The sequence below is a fragment of the Scomber japonicus genome, chromosome 23, assembly GCF_027409825.1.
Source record: "Scomber japonicus isolate fScoJap1 chromosome 23, fScoJap1.pri, whole genome shotgun sequence".
NCBI classification, from domain to species: Eukaryota; Metazoa; Chordata; class Actinopteri; order Scombriformes; family Scombridae; genus Scomber; species Scomber japonicus.
The window spans coordinates 21,798,829-21,817,722 of NC_070600.1; the positions used below are offsets into that span (position 1 = coordinate 21,798,829).

An 18,894-nucleotide genomic window follows, 5' to 3' on the forward strand; every position below is an offset into this window, starting at 1 on the left:
CTTTTAAAAGCCTTTACATGTCAGCTCTCCCCTTCCTCCCTCCCTCCCTCCCTCCCTCCCTCCCCCTCCCTCCGCCCATCTCCTCGTTAATTACCTTCTGGCCCGTTCGATGTAAGCGTTGACGTGCTTGAGCACCGGTTTGAGCATGGGGTCGTAGCGCACGCACAGGTCCTGGATCTTTATCTCACCGTCTGAGGCCAGTTTTCAGGCACCTGAGTCGCATCTGGAGGAAAAACACAGTCAGGTTCATTTCTATTATTCTCTCTCTCTCTCTCTCTCTCTCTCCTCTCTCTCTCTCACTCACTCTCTCTCTCTCTCTCTCTCTATCTTCTGTCTTTCTCTCTCTCTCTCTCTCAGTCTCTCTCTCTCTCTCTCTCTTCTCTTCTCGGGAGCTTTAAAGTAAAATACCATAGAGAGAGAGAAATAACCTTCCTTCCTTCTTCTCTCCTTTCCTTCCTTCTTCCTCCCTCTTGTCCTTCCTTCCTCCCTTCCCTCCTTACCTTCCTCCTTTCTTTCCTTCTTCCTCCCTCCTTTCCATCCTTCTTCCTTCCTTCCTCCCTCCCTCCCCTTCCGTCCTTCCTTCCTTCCTACCTTCCTTCCTTCTTCCTCCCTCCTGTCCTTCCTTCCTTCCTTCCTTCCTTCCAGGAAGGACGGAAAGGAGGGAGGAAGAAGGAGAGAAAGGAGGAAGGTAAGGAGGGAAGGAAGAAAGGAAGGAAGGAAAAGAATGGAGGGAGGAAGGAAGGACAAAAGGAGGGAAGAAGGAAGGAAGGTTGATATTTCTCTCTCTCTCTCTCTCTCCCTCTCTCCCTCTCTCTCTCTCTCTCTCTCTCTCTCTCTCTCCCTCCCTCTCTCTCTCTCTCTCTCTCTCTCCTCTTCTCGGGAGCTTTAAAGTAAAATACCATAGAGAGAGAGAGAAATAACCTTCCTTCCTTCTTCTCTCCTTTCCTTCCTTCTCCTCCCTCTTGTCCTTCCTTCCTCCCTTCCCTCCTTACCTTCCTCCTTTCTTTCCTTCTTCCTCCCTCCTTTCCATCCTTCTTCCTTCCTTCCTCCCTCCCTTCCTTCCGTCTTTCCTTCCTTCCTTCCTTCCGTCCTTCCTTCCTTCTTCCTCCCTCCTGTCCTTCCTTCCTTACCTCCCTCCTTTCCGTCTTTCTCTCTCTCTCTCTCTCTCTGTCTCTCCCTCTCTCTCTCTCTCTCCTCTCTCTCTCTCTCTCTCCTCTCCCTCTCTCTGTCTCTCTCTCTCTCTCTCTCTCTCTCTCTCTCTCTCTCCCTCTCTCTCTCACTCTGTCTCTCCCTCTCCCTCTCTCCCTCCCTCCCCCCCCCCGTCTGTTGTATATAAGTCGACGGCAACAGAAAGCAGAGCACTAACCCCTGGCCAGCTGTGTATCTTATAATCCCCGCTGGTGTAAACACACCATATGGAAGAAGTCATAACAGTGCAGATATACAGCGGAGAGCACTCCTGCTGTTAAAGTGCTGCTCACATTTCCCACATAGTTACATAGTTACAGCTTCATGACTCCATGCTGCCATCTTTAAACTTATAAACACCTTTTATTACAATTAACCATAAATGTTACAAGAGCTGCTTTTATAAGGATTACCAGACTTTAAAAATCACTTTCAGCAGAATTAAACACCTTCTTTTATATTTATTTTTTTATCTTTCCTCCCTTTTTACACCTTTTCTTCCTTCCTTCCTTCTTTCCCTTCCTTCCTTCTCTCCTTACTCCTTGCCTTCTTCCTTTCCTTCCTTCCTTCCTTCTTACTCCTTTCTTTCCTTCCTTCCTTCCTCTTTTCCTTCCTCCCTTCTTACTCCTTTCCTTCCTTCCTTCTCTCCTTCCTTCCTCTTTTCCTCCTTCCTTCCTTCCTCTTTTCCTCCTTACTCCTTTCATTCCTTCCTTCCTTCTTACTCTTTTCCTTCCTTCCTTCTCTCCTTACTTCCTTCCTTTTTTCCTCCTTACTCCTTGCCTTCTTCCTTTCCTTGCTCCCTTCCTCACTTCCTTCCTCTTTTCCTTACTCCTTTCCTTCCTGCCTACTCTTCTCATAATGGCACCAGATAGCATCTTTTATTAGACTCCCTCCTGTCCTTCCTTCCTCCCTCATTTCCTTCCTCCTTCCTTTCCTTCCTCCCTCCCTCCTTTCCTTCCTCCTCCTTTTCCATCCTTCTTCCACACTTCCTCCATCCTTTCCTTCCTTCACTTCTTCCTCCCTTCCTCCTCACTTCGTTTCTCCCTCCATCCTTCCTCCACGCTTCCTCCATCCTTTCTTTCCATCTTTCCTCCCTCATCCCCTTTTCTTCCTTCCTTCTGTCCTTCCTCTTTTCCTCCTTCCTTCCGTCCCTCCTTCCTTCTTCCCTCTATCCATCCTTCCTTCCTCCCTTCCATTCATCTGCAGACCCTCGCCAACATTTTTTAAAAACGAGTGAATAATGCAGCCGTTTCTTTTCAAGGCCTATAAATAAATATCAGTCACATTCTTTAAATTACTGAGGCGGCAAACATAAATCACACATAAGATAGCAGATATCAGACTATGTTTCTCTGCTGTATTTGTTCCTCCCTAACTTTTAAAACTTTTAAGCTTTTATTGGATGTAGCCGGAGCCTGAAGGGTCTCGGCGTCTGTTCTCCGTCACTCAGCTGTTTTATAGCCTCATGGATCATTAACTGTAAAACACCAGGTAGAGATGATACGTCAGCGAGATGAATGACTCTTAAAGGAAAAGACTAAGAGGCCTTTATAGGACACTCATGGAAAGGACGGGAGGAAAGAAGGGAGGAGGGAAGGAATGAAGGAAGGAAGGAAGGAAGGAATGAAGGAAGGAAGGAAGGAAGGAAGGAAGGAAGGTAGGGGGGAGGAAAGAAAGAGAGAAGGAGGGAGGGAGGAAGGGAAAAAAAGAAGGAAGGAAGGAAGAAGAAAGGGGGATGGAGGAAGGAAAGAAGGAAGGGAGGAGAGAAGGAGGGAGGGAGGACAGATGGAAGGAAGGAAAGGAAGGAAGGACGGAGGAAATAAGGTACAAGAGAGGGAGAAAGGAAAAGAGGAAGGGAAGAAAGAAGGCAGGGAGAAAGGAAAGGAAGGAAGGAAGGAAGGAAAGAAGGAAGGAAAAGGAAGGAAGGAAGGAAGGAAGGAAGGAAGGTAGGGGGGAGGAAAGAAAGAGAGAAGGAGGGAGGGAGGAAGGGAAAAAAGTAGGAAGGAAGGAAGAAGAAAGGGGGGATGGAGGAAGGAAAGAAGGAAGGGAGGAGAGAAGGAGGAAGGGAGGAGGAAGGAAGGAAGGACGGAGGAAGGAAAGAAGGAAGGGAGGAGAGAAGGAGAGAAGGAGGGAGGAAAGATAGATGGAAGGAAAGGAAGGAAGGACGGAGGAAATAAGGAACAAGAGAGGGAGAAAGGAAAAGAGGAAGGGAAGAAAGAAGGCACGGAGGAAGGAAAGGAAGGAAAGAAGGAAGGAAGGAAGGAAGGAAGGAAGGAAGGAAGGAAGGAAGGAAGGAAGGAAGGATATTTTGGGATATTTACAGAAGTTACCAAATATAATTATTTGCCCAATAAAGGGTTAAAGGAAAGACAAAGAGGCCAGAAACTCTAGTCCTCTTTCCTCCTTTTTTTCTTCTTTCTTTTCATTGTCTCCTGCTCTTCACTCCTCCGGGCGTCTTCTGTTTCTTTTAGTCATCCTTCAAGCTCAGGATTTGTTTTTGTTATGTTTCTATAAATAGCCGCTCCGTCATGGTGAACAGTCCTTTTAAGCTCCAGTCTTTTCCCTTTTTTGTGCAAGAAATGTAGAATTGTCTTGTCTTTTGTTAAAGTTTGATATTTATCCTTTTTTTATCCTTCCTCCCTTCTTACTCCTTTTCTTCCTTCCTTCCTCCTTACTCCTTTCCTTCCTTCCTTACTCCCTTCCTCTTTTCCTCCTTACTCCTTTCCTTCCTTCCTTCCTTCCTTTTTTCCCTCCTTACTCCTTGCCTTCTTCATTTCCTTCCTCCCTCCCTTCCTCCTTGTCTCCTTCCTTCCTTCCTTCCTCTTTTCCTCCTTACTCCTTTCCTTCCTTCCTACTCTTCTCATAATGGCAACAGATCTTTTATTAGCCGCTCCGTCATGCTGAACAGTCCTTTTAAGCTCCAGTCTTTTCCCTTTTTTGAGCAAGAAATGTAGAATTGTCTTGTCTTTTGTTAAAGTTTGATATTTAAAAAAAATGAACTTTGCACTTTTAAAGGTTTTAACACATTGTTGTATTTTTCGGGGCCTTCCCTCCTTTTTTAAAATCGTATTTTAAATGTGATATGTGTGATCTCAGAGGCACTAACTTCATTAAGTAGTAGTTAAGTAATTCCAGCATTCCGGCATTTGTATTGTCACCATGGCAACAGCACCAGATCTCTCTCTGCTACTAGACTAAAAATCACTTTCAGCAAATTAAACACCTTCTTTTATATCCTTTTTTAAAATCATTCCTCCTTTCTTACTCCTTTCCTTCCTTCCTTCCTTCCTTCTCTCCCTACTTCATTCCTCTTGTCTTTCTTCCTCCCTTCCTCTTTTCCTCCTTACTCCTTTCCTTCCTTCCTTCCTTCCTTCTCTCCCTACTTCATTCCTCTTGTCTTTCTTCCTCCCTTCCTCTTTTCCTCCTTACTCCTTTCTTTCCTCTGTCCTTCCTTTCTCCCTCCTTCCTTCTTTCCTTTCCTCCTCTTCTTCTTTTCCTTTCTCCTTCCTTCCTCCATTTCTTCTTTCCTTTCCTTCCTCTCTCCCTCCTTCTCTCTTTCTTCCTTCCTTACTTCCTTACTCCCTTCCTCTTTTCCTCCTTACTCCTTTCCTTCCTTCCTTCGTCTTTTCCTTCCTTCCTCCATTTCTTCTTTCCTTTCCTTCCTTCCTCTTTTCCTTTCTCCTTCCTTCCTCCATTTCTTCTTTCCTTTCCTTCCTCCCTCCCTCTCTCCTTCTCTCTTTCTTTCCTCCTCCTACCTTCCTTCTTTCCTCTGTCCTTCCTTCCTCCCTCCTTCCTTCTTTCCTTTCCTCCTCTTCCTCTTTTCCTTTCTCCTTCCTTCCTCCATTTCTTCTTTCCTTTCCTTTCCTTCCTCCCTCTCTCCTTCTCTCTTTCTTTCCTCCTCCTACCTTCCTTCTTTCCTCTGTCCTTCCTTCCTCCCTCCTTCCTTCTTTCCTCCGTCAGTTAGTTAACAGTCTCAACAACTACTTGATGGCATAAGCATAATATTTGATCCAGTTTTTTTTTGTTAGTTACTTTAATTTTGATTAAAGATAAGTTTCATACAGAGCTTTTTTTCAGGGTTTTATCAAGTGAATAAAAAAAACAGGGTTTCAATTTGAACACGTTTAAACACTTTGAGATTGAGAAGGAAGGAAGGAAGGAAGGAAGGAAGGAAGAAAGGAAGGAAAGAAAGAAGGCAGGAGGAGAAGGAAGGAAGGAAGGGAGGAAGGAAGGAAGGAAGGAAGGAAGGAAGGATAGAAGGAAGGAAGGAAGGAAGGAAGGAAGGGAGGGAGGAAGGAAGAAAGAAAGGAAGGAAGGATGGCAGGTAAGGAGGAAGGAAGGAAGGAAGGCAGGTAGGGAGGAAGGACACCAGATAGCATCATTTATTAGACTCTCCCTCCTTTCCTTCTTCCTTCCTTCCTCCCTCCCTCATTTCTTTTCTCCTTCATTTCCTTCCTTCCTTCCTTCCTTCCTCACTTCCTTTCTCCCTTCCTCACTTCCTTTCTCCCTCCATAGTTTCCATCCTTCTTCCACACTTCCTCCATCCTTTCCTTCCTTCCCTTCTTCCTCCCTCCCTCCTTCCTTCTTTCCTCTATCCATCTTCCTTCCTTTCCTTCCTCCCTTCCTTCCTTTCATCTGCAGACCCAGGGTTTCATTTTGAACACGTTTAAACACTTTGAGATTTATACTTTATAAGTTCTGCCAAAGTCTGACTAGTTATGTTTGCGAAATCTGAATTTAGGAGAACATAATTTTGTCAGAGACTAGATCGATGTCAAATAAGAAGAGCTGAGTTACCCATCGATCCCTCGTAGTTCTCCGACTCGGTGCTCAGGAAGCTGTTGACCTTCTTCACGGCCGCCATCTGAACCTCCAGGTCTGCCAAGTTCCTCACAACCCAGTTCAGGTAGTTAGTGACCTACACAGAGATATGGTTTTATATACAAGATAAGAATAGATAAGACAGGAATGAAGGATGGAAGGAAAGAAGGAAAGTAGGAAGGAAGGAAGGAAGGAAGGAAGGAAAAGAAGACAGGAAGGAAAGATGGAAGAAAGGGAGGAAGGAAAAGAAGACAGGAAGGAAAGATGGAAGAAAGGGAGGAAGGAAGGAAGGAAGGAAGGAAGGAAAAGAAGACAGGAAAGAAACATGGAAGGAAGGAAGAAAGGAAGGAAGGATGGCAAGCAGGGAGGAAGGAAGGAAGGCACGAAGGAAGGAAGGAAGGAACGAACAAACGAAGGAAGGAAAGATGGAATGAAGAAAGGAAGGAAGGACGATATGAAGGAATGAAGGAATGAAGGAAGGAATGAAGGACGGAAGGAATATAAGGCAGTAAGGAAAGATGGAATGGAGAAAGGAAGGAAGGAAGGAAGGAAGGAAGGAAGGAAAGTGAAACTGTGTGATCGGACATGAGGAGGCTCACGGTGAGAGCGTAGGTGAGTCCGAGCCCCACCAAACCTCCAGCTGGTAAATACTGTGAACTCCATATAGAAGTCACAGCTGCTGTCAGCACGATCACTGCTCCAAGGTAATCCTGCAGAGAGAGGAACATAAGAACTTTACTTTATAAGAATCGACACTTTTAAGGAAAATAAAACTCAAATAAAATCAGGAAAAGCTCATTTATGGAGCACTTTTCAAAATAAAAGTCACAAAGGCAGCAAAATACACAAATAATGAAATAATTAAGAAGGAAAAAAAGAAAGAATCGGCACTTTTTAAGGAAAATAAAACCCAAATAAAATCAGGAAAAGCTCATTTATGGAGCACTTTTCAAAATAAAAGTCACAAAGGTAGCAAAATACACAAATAATGAAATAATTAAGTAGGAAAAAAAGAAAGAATCGACACTTTTAAGGAAAATAAAATCCAAATAAAATCAGGAAAAGCTCCCCTTCAAAATAAAAGTATGTTTAAAGAAGAGATTATTGATGAGTGAGTATGTTCATGCAGTTGTTTCTCACCGTTCGGACCTCCAGCCAGCGGTTTGCAGCAGACAGGAAGAGGTACGCTGTGTTATTGGTATCAGTCAGCTCCAACATGCGCTGTTTGAAACGAGCCTCGTGTCTGAAAAACAACATTTTATTAAAACTCATATTAATGTGAGTTTTAAATGATTTGATGGTCCAGGCTTTAAAGGGTTAACCTTCCTTCCTTCCTTCCTTCTTTTCTTCCTTCAGCCCCCTTTCTTCCTTCCTTCCTTCTTTCCTCCCTCCCCTATTTCCTCCATCCTTCCTTCCTCCCTTCCTCTCTCTCTCTTTCCTCCCTTCCTTTCCTTCCTTATTTCCTTCCCTTTCCTTCCTTCCTCTCTCCTTTCCTTACTCCTTTCCTTCCTCCACCCCCTTTTTTCCTTCCTTCTGTCCTTCCTTCCTCCCTCCCTCCTTCTTTCCTCCCTCCCTTATTTCCCCCATCCTTCGTTACTTCCTTCCTCCCTTCCTATTTTCCTTTCCCCCTCCCTCCCTCCTTCCTTCTTTCCTCCGTCCCTCCTTCTTTCCCTTTCTCCCTCCTTCCTTCTTTCCTCCCTCCCTGCTGCTCCTTCCTTCCTTCCTCCCTCCGTTCCTTCCCTCCTTCCTCCCTCTTTTCCTTACTCCTTTCCTTCCTTCTTCCTCCCTTCCTTCCTTGACTCGAGGACAACAGGAGGGTTAAACTTTTTAATGCATGAAATGAAATGAAATAAAATAAAATGAAAATGGACAGACTGACAGACTTACAGCCTTCTATACCTGCTGTAATTTGATTCATACATTTCCAACAAGAATTTACCATAAAATAAGAGACAAAATATTTAGTAACTCAACATTGCATTGGTTTATCTTTTATCAGGTTTTCAGGAATTAAATATGATCACAGTGATGATTTAAAGGTCTCTAAAACTCATGTTATCCAATATGATACAGGGTTAAACATTCTTCACTCTTTACATACATCTAGTCATTCATAATTAGCCGTCCTTCTCCTTTAAACTGATCAATAAACAACAAGAACAAGAACAACATCCTCTTTGAGTCTCAGGCCAGAAATCTGCCTCCCAATAAAAACATCAGTGATTTGATTATTGCCTGTAATTGAGTTATTTGTTCTTTATTGTGTAAATAATGCATAAACATGTCAATAAAAAGGGACAAACAGGAAGTGGAAATAATGGAAAAATGTTTTAAAAGGAGCAAATAAGCAAAAGAGTAAAGTTTTTTGTTTTTTTTAAGTCAGTGCATCGAGTCTGAAATCCTTATCAGTGCAGTAGTGAATCACTGAGGCTCGGTTTGGAGGGAGACCAGTGGATAATGGTGACGGGAACTGTCCCATGATTGCCAAGAATCTGTCTCAACACCAGATTCATTATTTCTGTGTGTGTGTGTGTGACTCTCTGTGTTTGTGTGTTTGTGTATTTGTGTGTGTATGTGTGTATGCGTGTGTGTGTGTGTGTGTGTGTGTGTGTGTGTGTGTGTGTGTGTGTGAGATTAGAGGAAGTCCTCAGGGGAAGACAGGAGAAGAAAGCGTGAGAGCTGTTTAATGTTGGATTATACCGACGATGGGAACGAGAGTGAAGACAGAAATACAAGAAGATACTGCTGCTACTAATGCTGCTGCTATTACTGCTGCTGCTGCTATTACTGCTGCTATTACTGCTGCTGCTGCTATTACTGCTGCTGCTATTACTGCTGCTGCTATTACTGCTACTGCTATTACTGCTGCTGCTATTACTGCTATTACTGCTGCTGCTATTACTGCTGCTGCTGCTATTACTGCTATTACTGCTGCTGCTATTACTGCTGCTGCTATTACTGCTCCTGCTATTACTGCTGCTGCTATTACTGCTGCTGCTGCTGCTATTACTGCTGCTGCTATTACTGCTGCTGCTGCTATTACTGCTGCTGCTATTACTGCTGCTGCTGCTATTACTGCTGCTGCTATTACTGCTGCTGCTATTACCGCTGCTATTACTGCTGCTGCTATTACTGCTGCTATTACTGCTGCTGCTATTACTGCTGCTATTACTGCTGCTGCTGCTATTACTGCTGCTGCTATTACTGCTGCTGCTATTACTGCTACTGCTATTACTGCTGCTGCTATTACTGCTATTACTGCTGCTGCTATTACTGCTGCTGCTGCTATTACTGCTATTACTGCTGCTGCTATTACTGCTGCTGCTATTACTGCTCCTGCTATTACTGCTGCTGCTATTACTGCTGCTGCTGCTATTACTGCTGCTGCTATTACTGCTACTGCTGCTGCTATTACTGCTACTGCTGCTGCTATTACTGCTGCTATTACTGCTACTGCTGCTGCTATTACTGCTGCTATTACTGCTGCTGCTGCTGCTATTACTGCTGCTGCTATTACTGCTGCTGCTATTACTGCTGCTATTACTGCTGCTGCTGCTATTACTGCTGCTGCTGCTATTACTGCTGCTGCTATTACTGCTATTACTGCTGCTGCTATTACTGCTGCTGCTGCTGCTATTACTGCTGCTGCTGCTGCTATTACTGCTGCTGCTGCTGCTATTACTGCTGCTGCTGCTGCTATTGCTGCTGCTATTACTGCTGCTGCTGCTATTACTGCTGCTGCTGCTGCTATTACTGCTGCTGCTGCTATTACTGCTGCTGCTGCTGCTATTACTGCTGCTGCTGCTGCTATTACTGCTGCTGCTGCTATTACTGCTGCTGCTATTACTGCTGCTGCTATTACTGCTGCTGCTATTACTGCTGCTGCTATTAGTGCTGCTGCTGCTATTACTGCTGCTGCTATTACTGCTGCTATTACTGCTGCTGCTATTACTGCTGCTGCTATTACTGCTGCTGCTATTACTGCTGCTGCTGCTATTACTGCTGCTGCTGCTATTACTGCTGCTGCTATTACTGCTGCTATTACTGCTGCTGCTATTACTGCTGCTGCTATTACTGCTGCTGCTATTACTGCTGCTGCTATTACTGCTGCTGCTATTACTGCTGCTATTACTGCTGCTGCTATTACTGCTGCTGCTATTACTGCTGCTGCTGCTATTACTGCTGCTGCTATTGCTGCTGCTGCTGCTATTACTGCTGCTGCTATTACTGCTGCTGCTATTACTGCTGCTGCTGCTATTACTGCTGCTATTACTGCTGCTGCTATTACTGCTGCTGCTGCTATTACTGCTGCTATTACTGCTGCTGCTATTACTGCTGCTGCTATTACTGCTGCTGCTGCTATTACTGCTGCTGCTGCTGCTATTACTGCTGCTGCTGCTATTACTGCTACTGCTGCTGCTATTACTGCTGCTGCTATTACTGCTGCTGCTATTACTGCTGCTGCTACTAATGCTGCTATTACTGCTGCTATTACTGCTGCTGCTATTACTGCTGCTGCTATTACTGCTGCTATTACTGCTGCTATTACTGCTGCTATTACTGCTGCTGCTACTAATGCTGCTGCTATTACTGCTGCTGCTGCTATTACTGCTGCTGCTGCTATTACTGCTGCTGCTACTAATGCTGCTGCTATTACTGCTGCTGCTGCTATTACTGCTGCTGCTAATTAACATCAAATCGAAATTAGATGCATTAAAACATGTGTTTTAATCTCCGTCTGCAGCTGGTCTCTGCAGATAAATGCTGTTGGAGAGCGTCTGAAATTGAAATTACAGCCACATGCAAACACGAAATGAAGTGCAAGCGTTTACTGACAGCTGCGTTGAATCAAATTAAAGGTGCAGCTGTTCAAATCAGATGCTGCAAACCTGCTCAGTGTGTGTGCGTATGTGTGTGTGTGTGTGTGAGAGTGTGAGTGTTGTATATTTGTCGGACCTGAACGCTCTGATCGTGGTGAGACCCTCCGCAGTCTCAGAGAAGTGACACAGCAGAGGAAGTTGCGTTGAGTCATCGAGGTCCTGCAGGTCTCTGGAGGGAAAAGACGAGAGCGAGCGCGTTCATTGATTCATTCATGTATTGCGAGTCTTTTCCTCAATCACACACTGTACATGTAAACACAACACAATTGCCTGTTTCCTGTCGAGGAAAGTTTCCCAGACTTGTTTTAAATAAAAATAATAATAATAACGAGTGTCTGATCTGTAAGAAAAATACACTTTGGACTCACTTGGAGGCCACCCGGAAGTATTTCTGTATGAAGTAGAAAGCCACCGCCAGAGGAAGCAGAGCGATGACAAAAGTCGGAGTGATGGAGGAAATGACTCCGATCGCCGACAAACAGAGCAGCGTGGATCTCGTCAAAGACTCCAGAGTCGGAGGGATGTGCTGAAAGAGAAAGAAGAAAGAAGTGTAATCATATTTCTACTTTCTTTATATGCAAATACAACTAAAAAACAGCTTTAACCCTTCGGTTGTCCTCGAGTCAAGGAAGGAAGGGAGGAAGGGAGGAAGAAGGAAGGAAGGGAGGAAGATGAAAGGAAAGGAGGGAGGGAGGAAAGAGGGAAGGAAAGAAGGAAGGAGGGAGGAAAGGAAGGAAGGGAGGAAGGAAGGTAGGAAAGAGGGAGGGAGGAAAGAAGGATAGAAGGAAGGGAGGAAGGAAGTAGGGGGGGAGGAAAGAAAGGAAGGGAGGAAGGTAGGAAGGAAGAATGGAGGACGGAAGGAAGCAGGGAAGGAAGGAAAGGATGGAGGGAGGAAAGAAAGGAAGAGAGGAAGGTAGGAACGAAGGAGGAAAGAGGGAAGGAAAGAAGTTAGTAGGGAGGGAGGAAAGGAAGGAAGGAAGGAAAGGATAGAGGGAGGAAAGAGGGAAGGAAGTAGGGAGGAAGGAAAGGAGGCCGGCACAAGATCAAGGTTAAGATGTTTTGTGTGATGTTCTCTTACTTGATCGATGATGTTGGTATCAGCTGAGAATCTGTTGAGGATCTGACCGAGCGGAGTGATGTCAAAGAATCTGAAGGAGAGAAGAGAACAATCAACTTCCTGTATTTACCTTCCTGTCGTCCTCCCGGGTCAAATTGACCCCGTCTGTTTCCACTGTTCATTCTGTCTGTCCTTCCTCCCTCCTTCTCTCTTTCTTTCCTCTCTTCCTTCCCCTTTCTTCCTTCCTTCCTCTTTTCCTTTCTCCCTCCCTCCCTGCCTCCCTCATTCCTTTCCTTCCTTCTTAATTCCTTCCTCCCTCCTTACCTTCCATCTTCCTCCCTCCTTTCCTCCCTTCCTCCCTCACCCCTTTCCTTCCTTCTTAATTCCTTTCTCCCTCCTTTCCTCCCTTCCTGCCTTCCCTCCTGTCCTTCTTTCCTTCCCTCCTTCCTTCCTCCCTGCCTCCTTTCCTCCCTTCCTTCCTCCCTCCCTCTTTCCTTCCTCCCTCCTTTCCTTCCATCTTCATTCTTCCCTCCTTTCCTCCCTTCCTGCCTTCCCTCCTTCCTTCCTCCCTCCTGTCCTTCTTTCATTCCCTCCTTCCTTCCTCCCTCCCTTCCTTCCTTCCTCCCTCCCTCCCTTCCTCCCTTCCTTCCTCCCTCCCTTCTTTATTCCACAAAATGAAGAAAAATCCACTTAAATAAACAGCTGAAAAGTAACAGCAGGCTTTAATTTCTATTTTTATTGTGTTTATTTCACTTTTAGTCTGAAGGGTTTTTTCTATTCTTTGTTTCTTATGTGTGTTTTTTGTTTTTGTTTCTTTAACTCTGCTGCTGTAGACCAACATGTTTACTCACTGTGGAATAGTTTCCCTACGGGGATAATTAAGTATTTATTCTAAGAAATGAAGTAAATAAATTTCCCTTTAAATGATCACAGACAAGAATAGTCTCATATGGAGAAGGAATTAAAAGATATATTTGACATTAAAGGGTTCGGTGAGGAGAGTTAAGTAGCATTGAGAGGAACAGACTGGAATATAAATGGAAATATAATATTCATAAGTAAGTTTTAATTAATGTTTAATCACTTGAAAATGAGAATTAGTGTGTTTTCTTTAGCTTAGAATGAGATCTTTATGTTTGAATAGGTAGCAGGTCTTCTTCATGGATGTATAAAGAGAACAGGAAACAGCGTTAATGGCTTCTTCCTCTTCCTCTTAGCCCCTAACTAACTTAAATAAGGATTAAATGATATACTTGTGCAGCTCTTCTGGACATTCGCAGTGTGATCGGACCAAAATGGATCAAATCCTGACAGTAAAACGAGTCATTTCGCAGATTTTTGATGCTCAGAAACATTTATCCACTGATTTACAGATGTCTCTTTCACAATAAAAGTCTTTTGGGACACACTAGCATCACGTAAGATGCTGTGTCAAATTGGCTTCAAAGCCCCAGCGCTCTTCCTGGGGGTTTGGCTCTCTTCCACTGAGCCTGCTATGTTGCACTGCCATGTTTCTACAGGAGCCAAGAACAGACACACTGACTCTAGAGAGGAGCTTTCATGCTTTTTGGCGAGTTTCACAACAGGAAGTGGAGTAGGAGATGGGATAGATGTCACTAAATCATACACACTGCAGTATGTATGTAGTGTGTGTGTAGTAATGTGTGTTAGTGTTACCTGATGGGAGCGTGGATGATCTTGTTGAGCAGGTTGTGATGCAGGTTGGTGGCTGCAGAAAGACCCAGAAACTCCACAGTGAGGGAGGTGATGAGGCATAAAGTGATGCCGGCTGCACACAGGATGATAAACACGGGCAGATAGTAGGCGTCCTTCTGTAGGGGTCACACACACACACACACACACACACACACACGATTATAAGATTAGATGAAGTGCAATGTTTCAAAAATGCATTAAAAACATATTTCTATTGATCAAATATTTGTCTTTTTAAAGTCTTTTTTGTAGAAATCTTTCAAAGGAAAAGTCTTTTTTGTAGAAATCTTTCAAAGTAAAAGTCTTTTGTAGACATCTTTCAAAGTAAAAGCCTTTATGTAGAAATCTTTCAAAATAAAAGTCTTTTTGTAGAAATCTTTCAAAGTAAAAGTCTTTTTTGTAGAAATCTTTCAAAGTAAAAGTCTTTTTGAAGATATCCTTCAAAGTAAAAGGCTTTTTGTAGAAATATTTCAAAATAAAAGTCTTTTTGAAGACATCTTTCAAAGTAAATGTCTTTTTGAAGATATCCTTCAAAGTAAAAGGCTTTTTGAAGATATCCTTCAAAGTAAAAGGCTTTTTGTAGATATCTTTCAAAGTAAAAGCCTTTATGTAGACATCTTTCAAAGTAAAAGTCTTTCTTGTAGATATCTTTCAAAGTAAAAGTCTTTTTTTAGAAATCTTTCCAAGTAAAAGGCTTTTTTATAGAAATCTTTCAAAGTAAAAGGCTTTTTTTTTAGAAATCTTTCAAAGTAAAAGGCTTTTTTATAGAAATTTTTCAAAGTAAAAGGCTTTTTTATAGAAATCTTTCAAAGTAAAAGGCTTTTTGTTCTTTAATCATTTTATTAAATTAACTTGTAAAACTCCAGATTAATTAAAAGTCGATTATGTTAATTTCAATCCACAAATCATTTAGTACCTCTGCCTCTGAGAGTCCGGCGGTGGGCAGTGAGGTGTTCATGCCGAAGGTCTCGGTCAGACTGGTTCCGTTGGACGCGTCGGCTCCAGCACCAGTGCTCTGATTGGTTTTGGAGGAAGTCCAGCGAGCCAACCAGTAGTCAATGGCAACGATGACGGAGTGCTTGAGGAGTTTAGAGGAAACCATCAGGAAAACCATGAAGAAGCCACCGGAGGACATGTAGCACCAGCAAACCTGAGGAGGAGGAGGAAGAGGAGGAGGAAGAGGAGGTGGAGGAGGGGGTGGAGGAGGAAGAGGAGGTAGAGGAAGAGGAGGATGAGAAGAAGGAGGAGGAGGAAGAAGAGGAGTATGAAGAAGAGGAGGAAGAGGAGGAGGAGGTGGAGGAAGAAGAGGAGGAGGAGGAGGAGGAAGAGGAGGAAGAGGAGGATGAGGAAAAGGACAAAGAGGAGGAGTAGGAAGAAGAGGAGCAGGAAGAAAAGCAGGAGGAGGAAGAGGAGGAGGAGGGGGATGAGGAGGAAGAGGAGGAGGAGGGGGATGAAGAGGAAGAGTAGGAGTAGGAGGACAACGACGACGAAGAGGGGGAGGAGGAAGAGGAGGAGCAGGAAGAGGAGCAGTACGAAGAGGAGGAGGATAAAGAGGAAGAGGAGAAGGAGAAGGAGGAAGAGCAGCAGGAGGAGGAGCAGGAAAAAGAGGAGGAAGAGGAGGAGCAGGGGGAGGAAGAGGACGAAGGAGTAGAGGAAGAGGAGGAAGACAAGGAAGTAGAGGAGGAGGAGGAAAAGGAAGTAGAGGAGGAGGAGGAAGAGGAGTTATTACCACTGATGGATGCAAGTTTGACTTTTAATTCCTTATTCTTATTCTCTTATTAGCAACCCCATCAGCTTCCACAATAAAATAAAAAAAGAAATAAATAACAATAATTCTGAATATGAAACAAATAATAAATAAATAAATAAAAAAATAAAATAAATAACCTTCCAGGGGATTTTCGATCGTCTGTTCGTAGTTGTGGACATGTTATCATCATCCTCTTCCTCCTCTTCTTCCTCTGATGGGGAGAAAATCAGACGTGATTCAAATCGACGCTAAAAACACTGAAACCTTCTCCTATAAACTAACATCAGTTATAAATAGACAATAACTGGCTAGAGGAAGTGCCGTATCTGTTACCTTCGTCCTCATCGTCGATCTGGTTCTTCGCCTCTCGGGAGTAGAAAGCTCTCCGCAGTGTTTTCCTCTCTAGTGTAGTTTGACTGTCCTGCTGTATGTCCTACATTAGAAAATACAATGAAGCCTTTACTGGTTAGCTATGTCATTCAGCAGATTGACAGCTGGGGGTTAGATGCATTGGTTTAAAGTCCGTGTAAAGTAAGAATAAATATGTGTTCTGAGTTTGACATACCACAGAAAAGTGTGTTGTTAACCACCCTGCCAAATTTGAATGATTTAAAAAAAATCACCAAATATATGAAATTAGGATTCAAAGTTGTGTAAAAATCAGCCTCTTTCTCTGCTCCCAAACGCTGAAGCCCCGCCCCCTACCAAGTGTCACCTGTCAATCAAAGTCACCACATCTACCAGAAACATGGACGGTATGTCTGAGAGCTTTCTGCTGCTAACTCAGCTGCTAGCTCTGCTGCTAACTCAGCTGCTAGCTCGATGGCTAACTCGGCGGCTAGCTTGATGGCTAACTCGATGGCTAGCTCGTCTGCTAGCACGGTGGCTAACTCAGTTGCTAGCTCGGCGGCTAACTCAGCTAACTGGCTAACTGTAGACTGTAGTAGTAGTAGTGTGTGCTGAATGTATTTCTACCTCTACAGCAGCAGGGGCGGGTTTATGCTAATCACTAAATCCTGAACACAGAAATGTTGAAACACAGTTTGTGAAGCCTAGCTCCACAATTCAAATCTAAATGGTTGAAATGCTTTTTACACCTTTTTTAGAAACACATTTATGACCTATTTAATGTGTTTAGAAGAAAAATGTCTGAATTCACTTTACACAGTCTTTAAAGTCAAAAGTAACGCTACCTTCTCTAATCCTTGATCCTGTCTGTTCATCAGTGTCTTCCAGTGTTCGTAGAGCTCGACGTCGTGAGTCTGAATGTCCTTTAGAGTTCCTTCCCTCAGCACAGAGCCGTCCTTCATCGCTATGATCTAGACGAGACAGAAAAACAACCCCGAAAATATTAACAGGACATGATAAATAGTCAGGAACTGGATGTTAAAGTAGCAGAGAGATTAAGATTGCTTGAATTGAATATTCATATTTCACAAAAACAGTGTTGTGGTCAGGAGTGAGCAGAACGAGGATTATGATATCCCACTATGTAGTAAAATGTTAAACTGTGACACTGTCTACAAGCTATTCTGGGTATTTTGGGGCTTCTCACCCAGTCTGCATGTATTAGATACTGCAGTTTATGAGTGACGAGGACGACCGTCCGTTTATCTTCCTGCAGGAACTTGAGGATTCCTTCCTGCATCAGGTGATCGCTGAGGTGGATGTCCAGCGCTGAGAACGGGTCGTCCTGCAAAACACGAGAGAGAGAGAGAGAGAGACGAGGGAGAGAGGAAGGAAACGAAGAAATTAGGCAACACTGATAATACTGAGGAATCCAGTCAGGAAAACCAAATCTGAGTGATCATGACGGAAAAAAGAGAATTTCTGTATATAAAGGATATTTTACAGTTTAACAAACTTTAACGAACAAAACTGACTTTTAAAAAAACAGACAAAAAAAAACACATGCATACATTAAAGTTGAATTTTAAAAAAAGGGTCACATTTAAATGCTGCCTATATAGGATAAAAAATGTTTTAAAAATCAAGAGACAGACGGCAGAAATGAAGGAAATGAAGAAATTAGGCAACACTGATAATACTGAGGCGTCTGATACCAGAACAGATATTAGAGAGTAAAAAAAAATCCGTCTTCAATCCATCTTTGTCTCAAGCATTTGAAAACCAAATTTGAGGGTTTCATGTATAAACAGGATATATACATGAAGTCACTTTTTTTTTGGAGGCCATGATATTTTACGAACAAAACTGACTAAAAAGACACATGCATACGTTCAATTTGAATTTTAAAAAAGGGTCACATGGACAGAAAATGCTGCCTATATAAGATTAAAGAATAAAAGTCGGCACATATTGCGCAACATAGTCAATGATACTGATATCTGATATATTGTAACTATGGTGATCGCTGCATTATACAAATATAAATTATACATGTGTGTTTTTTGCACTAAGCTCCACTATACTCTTGTCCTATATAAGCCATCAGCAGGTTTATTATGCTAATTTATCACTCTGTAATAATTTGGTATTTTCTATTTTGCTGTTTTAAATCCTGCAGAAGTGTTAAAAGAGAAGTTTTATCACTCTGAAGCCATGAAGTGAACTCTGCAGTGTGTCATTATCACTTACCATCCGCTTATAACCCAGATAATTTAATTGCTGCTAAATATTTTTCTTCACTTGATAACCCTAACTCTTATTAAACGTCTATGCTGCAGGGTGGGTGGGTGCTTTATTTTGAAAGTGTGTGCTACAGTGAGCCCTGTTTATAATCCCTCTGTGTGTGTGTGTATGACGTTACCGTACGCTCCGATCCTGAGATCAGATATGAAGAGCAGCTACACTTTCATAGAGAAATAATATGAATCAAAAGAAAAACATTCCCCTCCTAATTATACATTACAGGCTCACTTCTTCTTTTCTTTTCTTTTTTTTTTTTTTACCACTCTAGACATTACAGAGTGTGATGAGTGCATGAAAGAACGCCAGTCCCATTAAAGCTCTCGCTGGCAACAGGAAATGATGCAACTGCAACCTCGGAAAGATAAACACATGACACAACACACAGCTGAGACCCGGACGCCTCCAGACTGTGTGATGTGCTATATATGTCTAATTATACAGAGCTGTTTGATGCATGCAATGAGGTTAAATGATTGAAAGGCTGCAGAAAAAGGGCGGATATTAATCTAATTTAAATCTGAGGTAATGCAAGAAATATTCAGAGAATTAAGTCAGACCTTTAAGATTTAGCTCAGGAGGGTTTATTCCTCATTTTTTAATATTTAACATGTTACTGAATACATATATTACTGTTTTTAATTCTTTAAAATCAATATTTTTGTTTATATTTAGTAAATAAATCATGATGTGGGCTTAAATGGAGTCACAGTACCAATTAAACCCACTTTATTCATCAAATATCTTTATTTTATATTCTAAAATCTACATGAACTAATGAATACATTTTACAATGAGAGATAAATGTTGCTTTATAAGAAATGATCTCCCTT

At 42.8% G+C, this 18,894-nt stretch overlaps 1 protein-coding gene across 1 annotated transcript in view; it reads right to left on the bottom strand.

Moving 5' to 3' along the window:
- abcc9 (ATP-binding cassette, sub-family C (CFTR/MRP), member 9) overlaps positions 1-18,894 on the bottom strand; it is a 100,391-nt gene that overhangs the window by 24,089 nt on the left and 57,408 nt on the right. Inside the window, 15 exon segments of the mRNA XM_053343966.1 lie at positions 95-105; positions 108-191; positions 194-223; positions 5,986-6,106; positions 6,609-6,719; positions 7,150-7,252; positions 10,966-11,058; positions 11,258-11,415; positions 11,968-12,037; positions 13,624-13,775; positions 14,657-14,812; positions 15,550-15,623; positions 15,746-15,845; positions 16,606-16,731; positions 16,968-17,105. Of these exon segments, the coding sequence (XP_053199941.1) occupies positions 95-105; positions 108-191; positions 194-223; positions 5,986-6,106; positions 6,609-6,719; positions 7,150-7,252; positions 10,966-11,058; positions 11,258-11,415; positions 11,968-12,037; positions 13,624-13,775; positions 14,657-14,812; positions 15,550-15,623; positions 15,746-15,845; positions 16,606-16,731; positions 16,968-17,105 (1,527 nt within the window).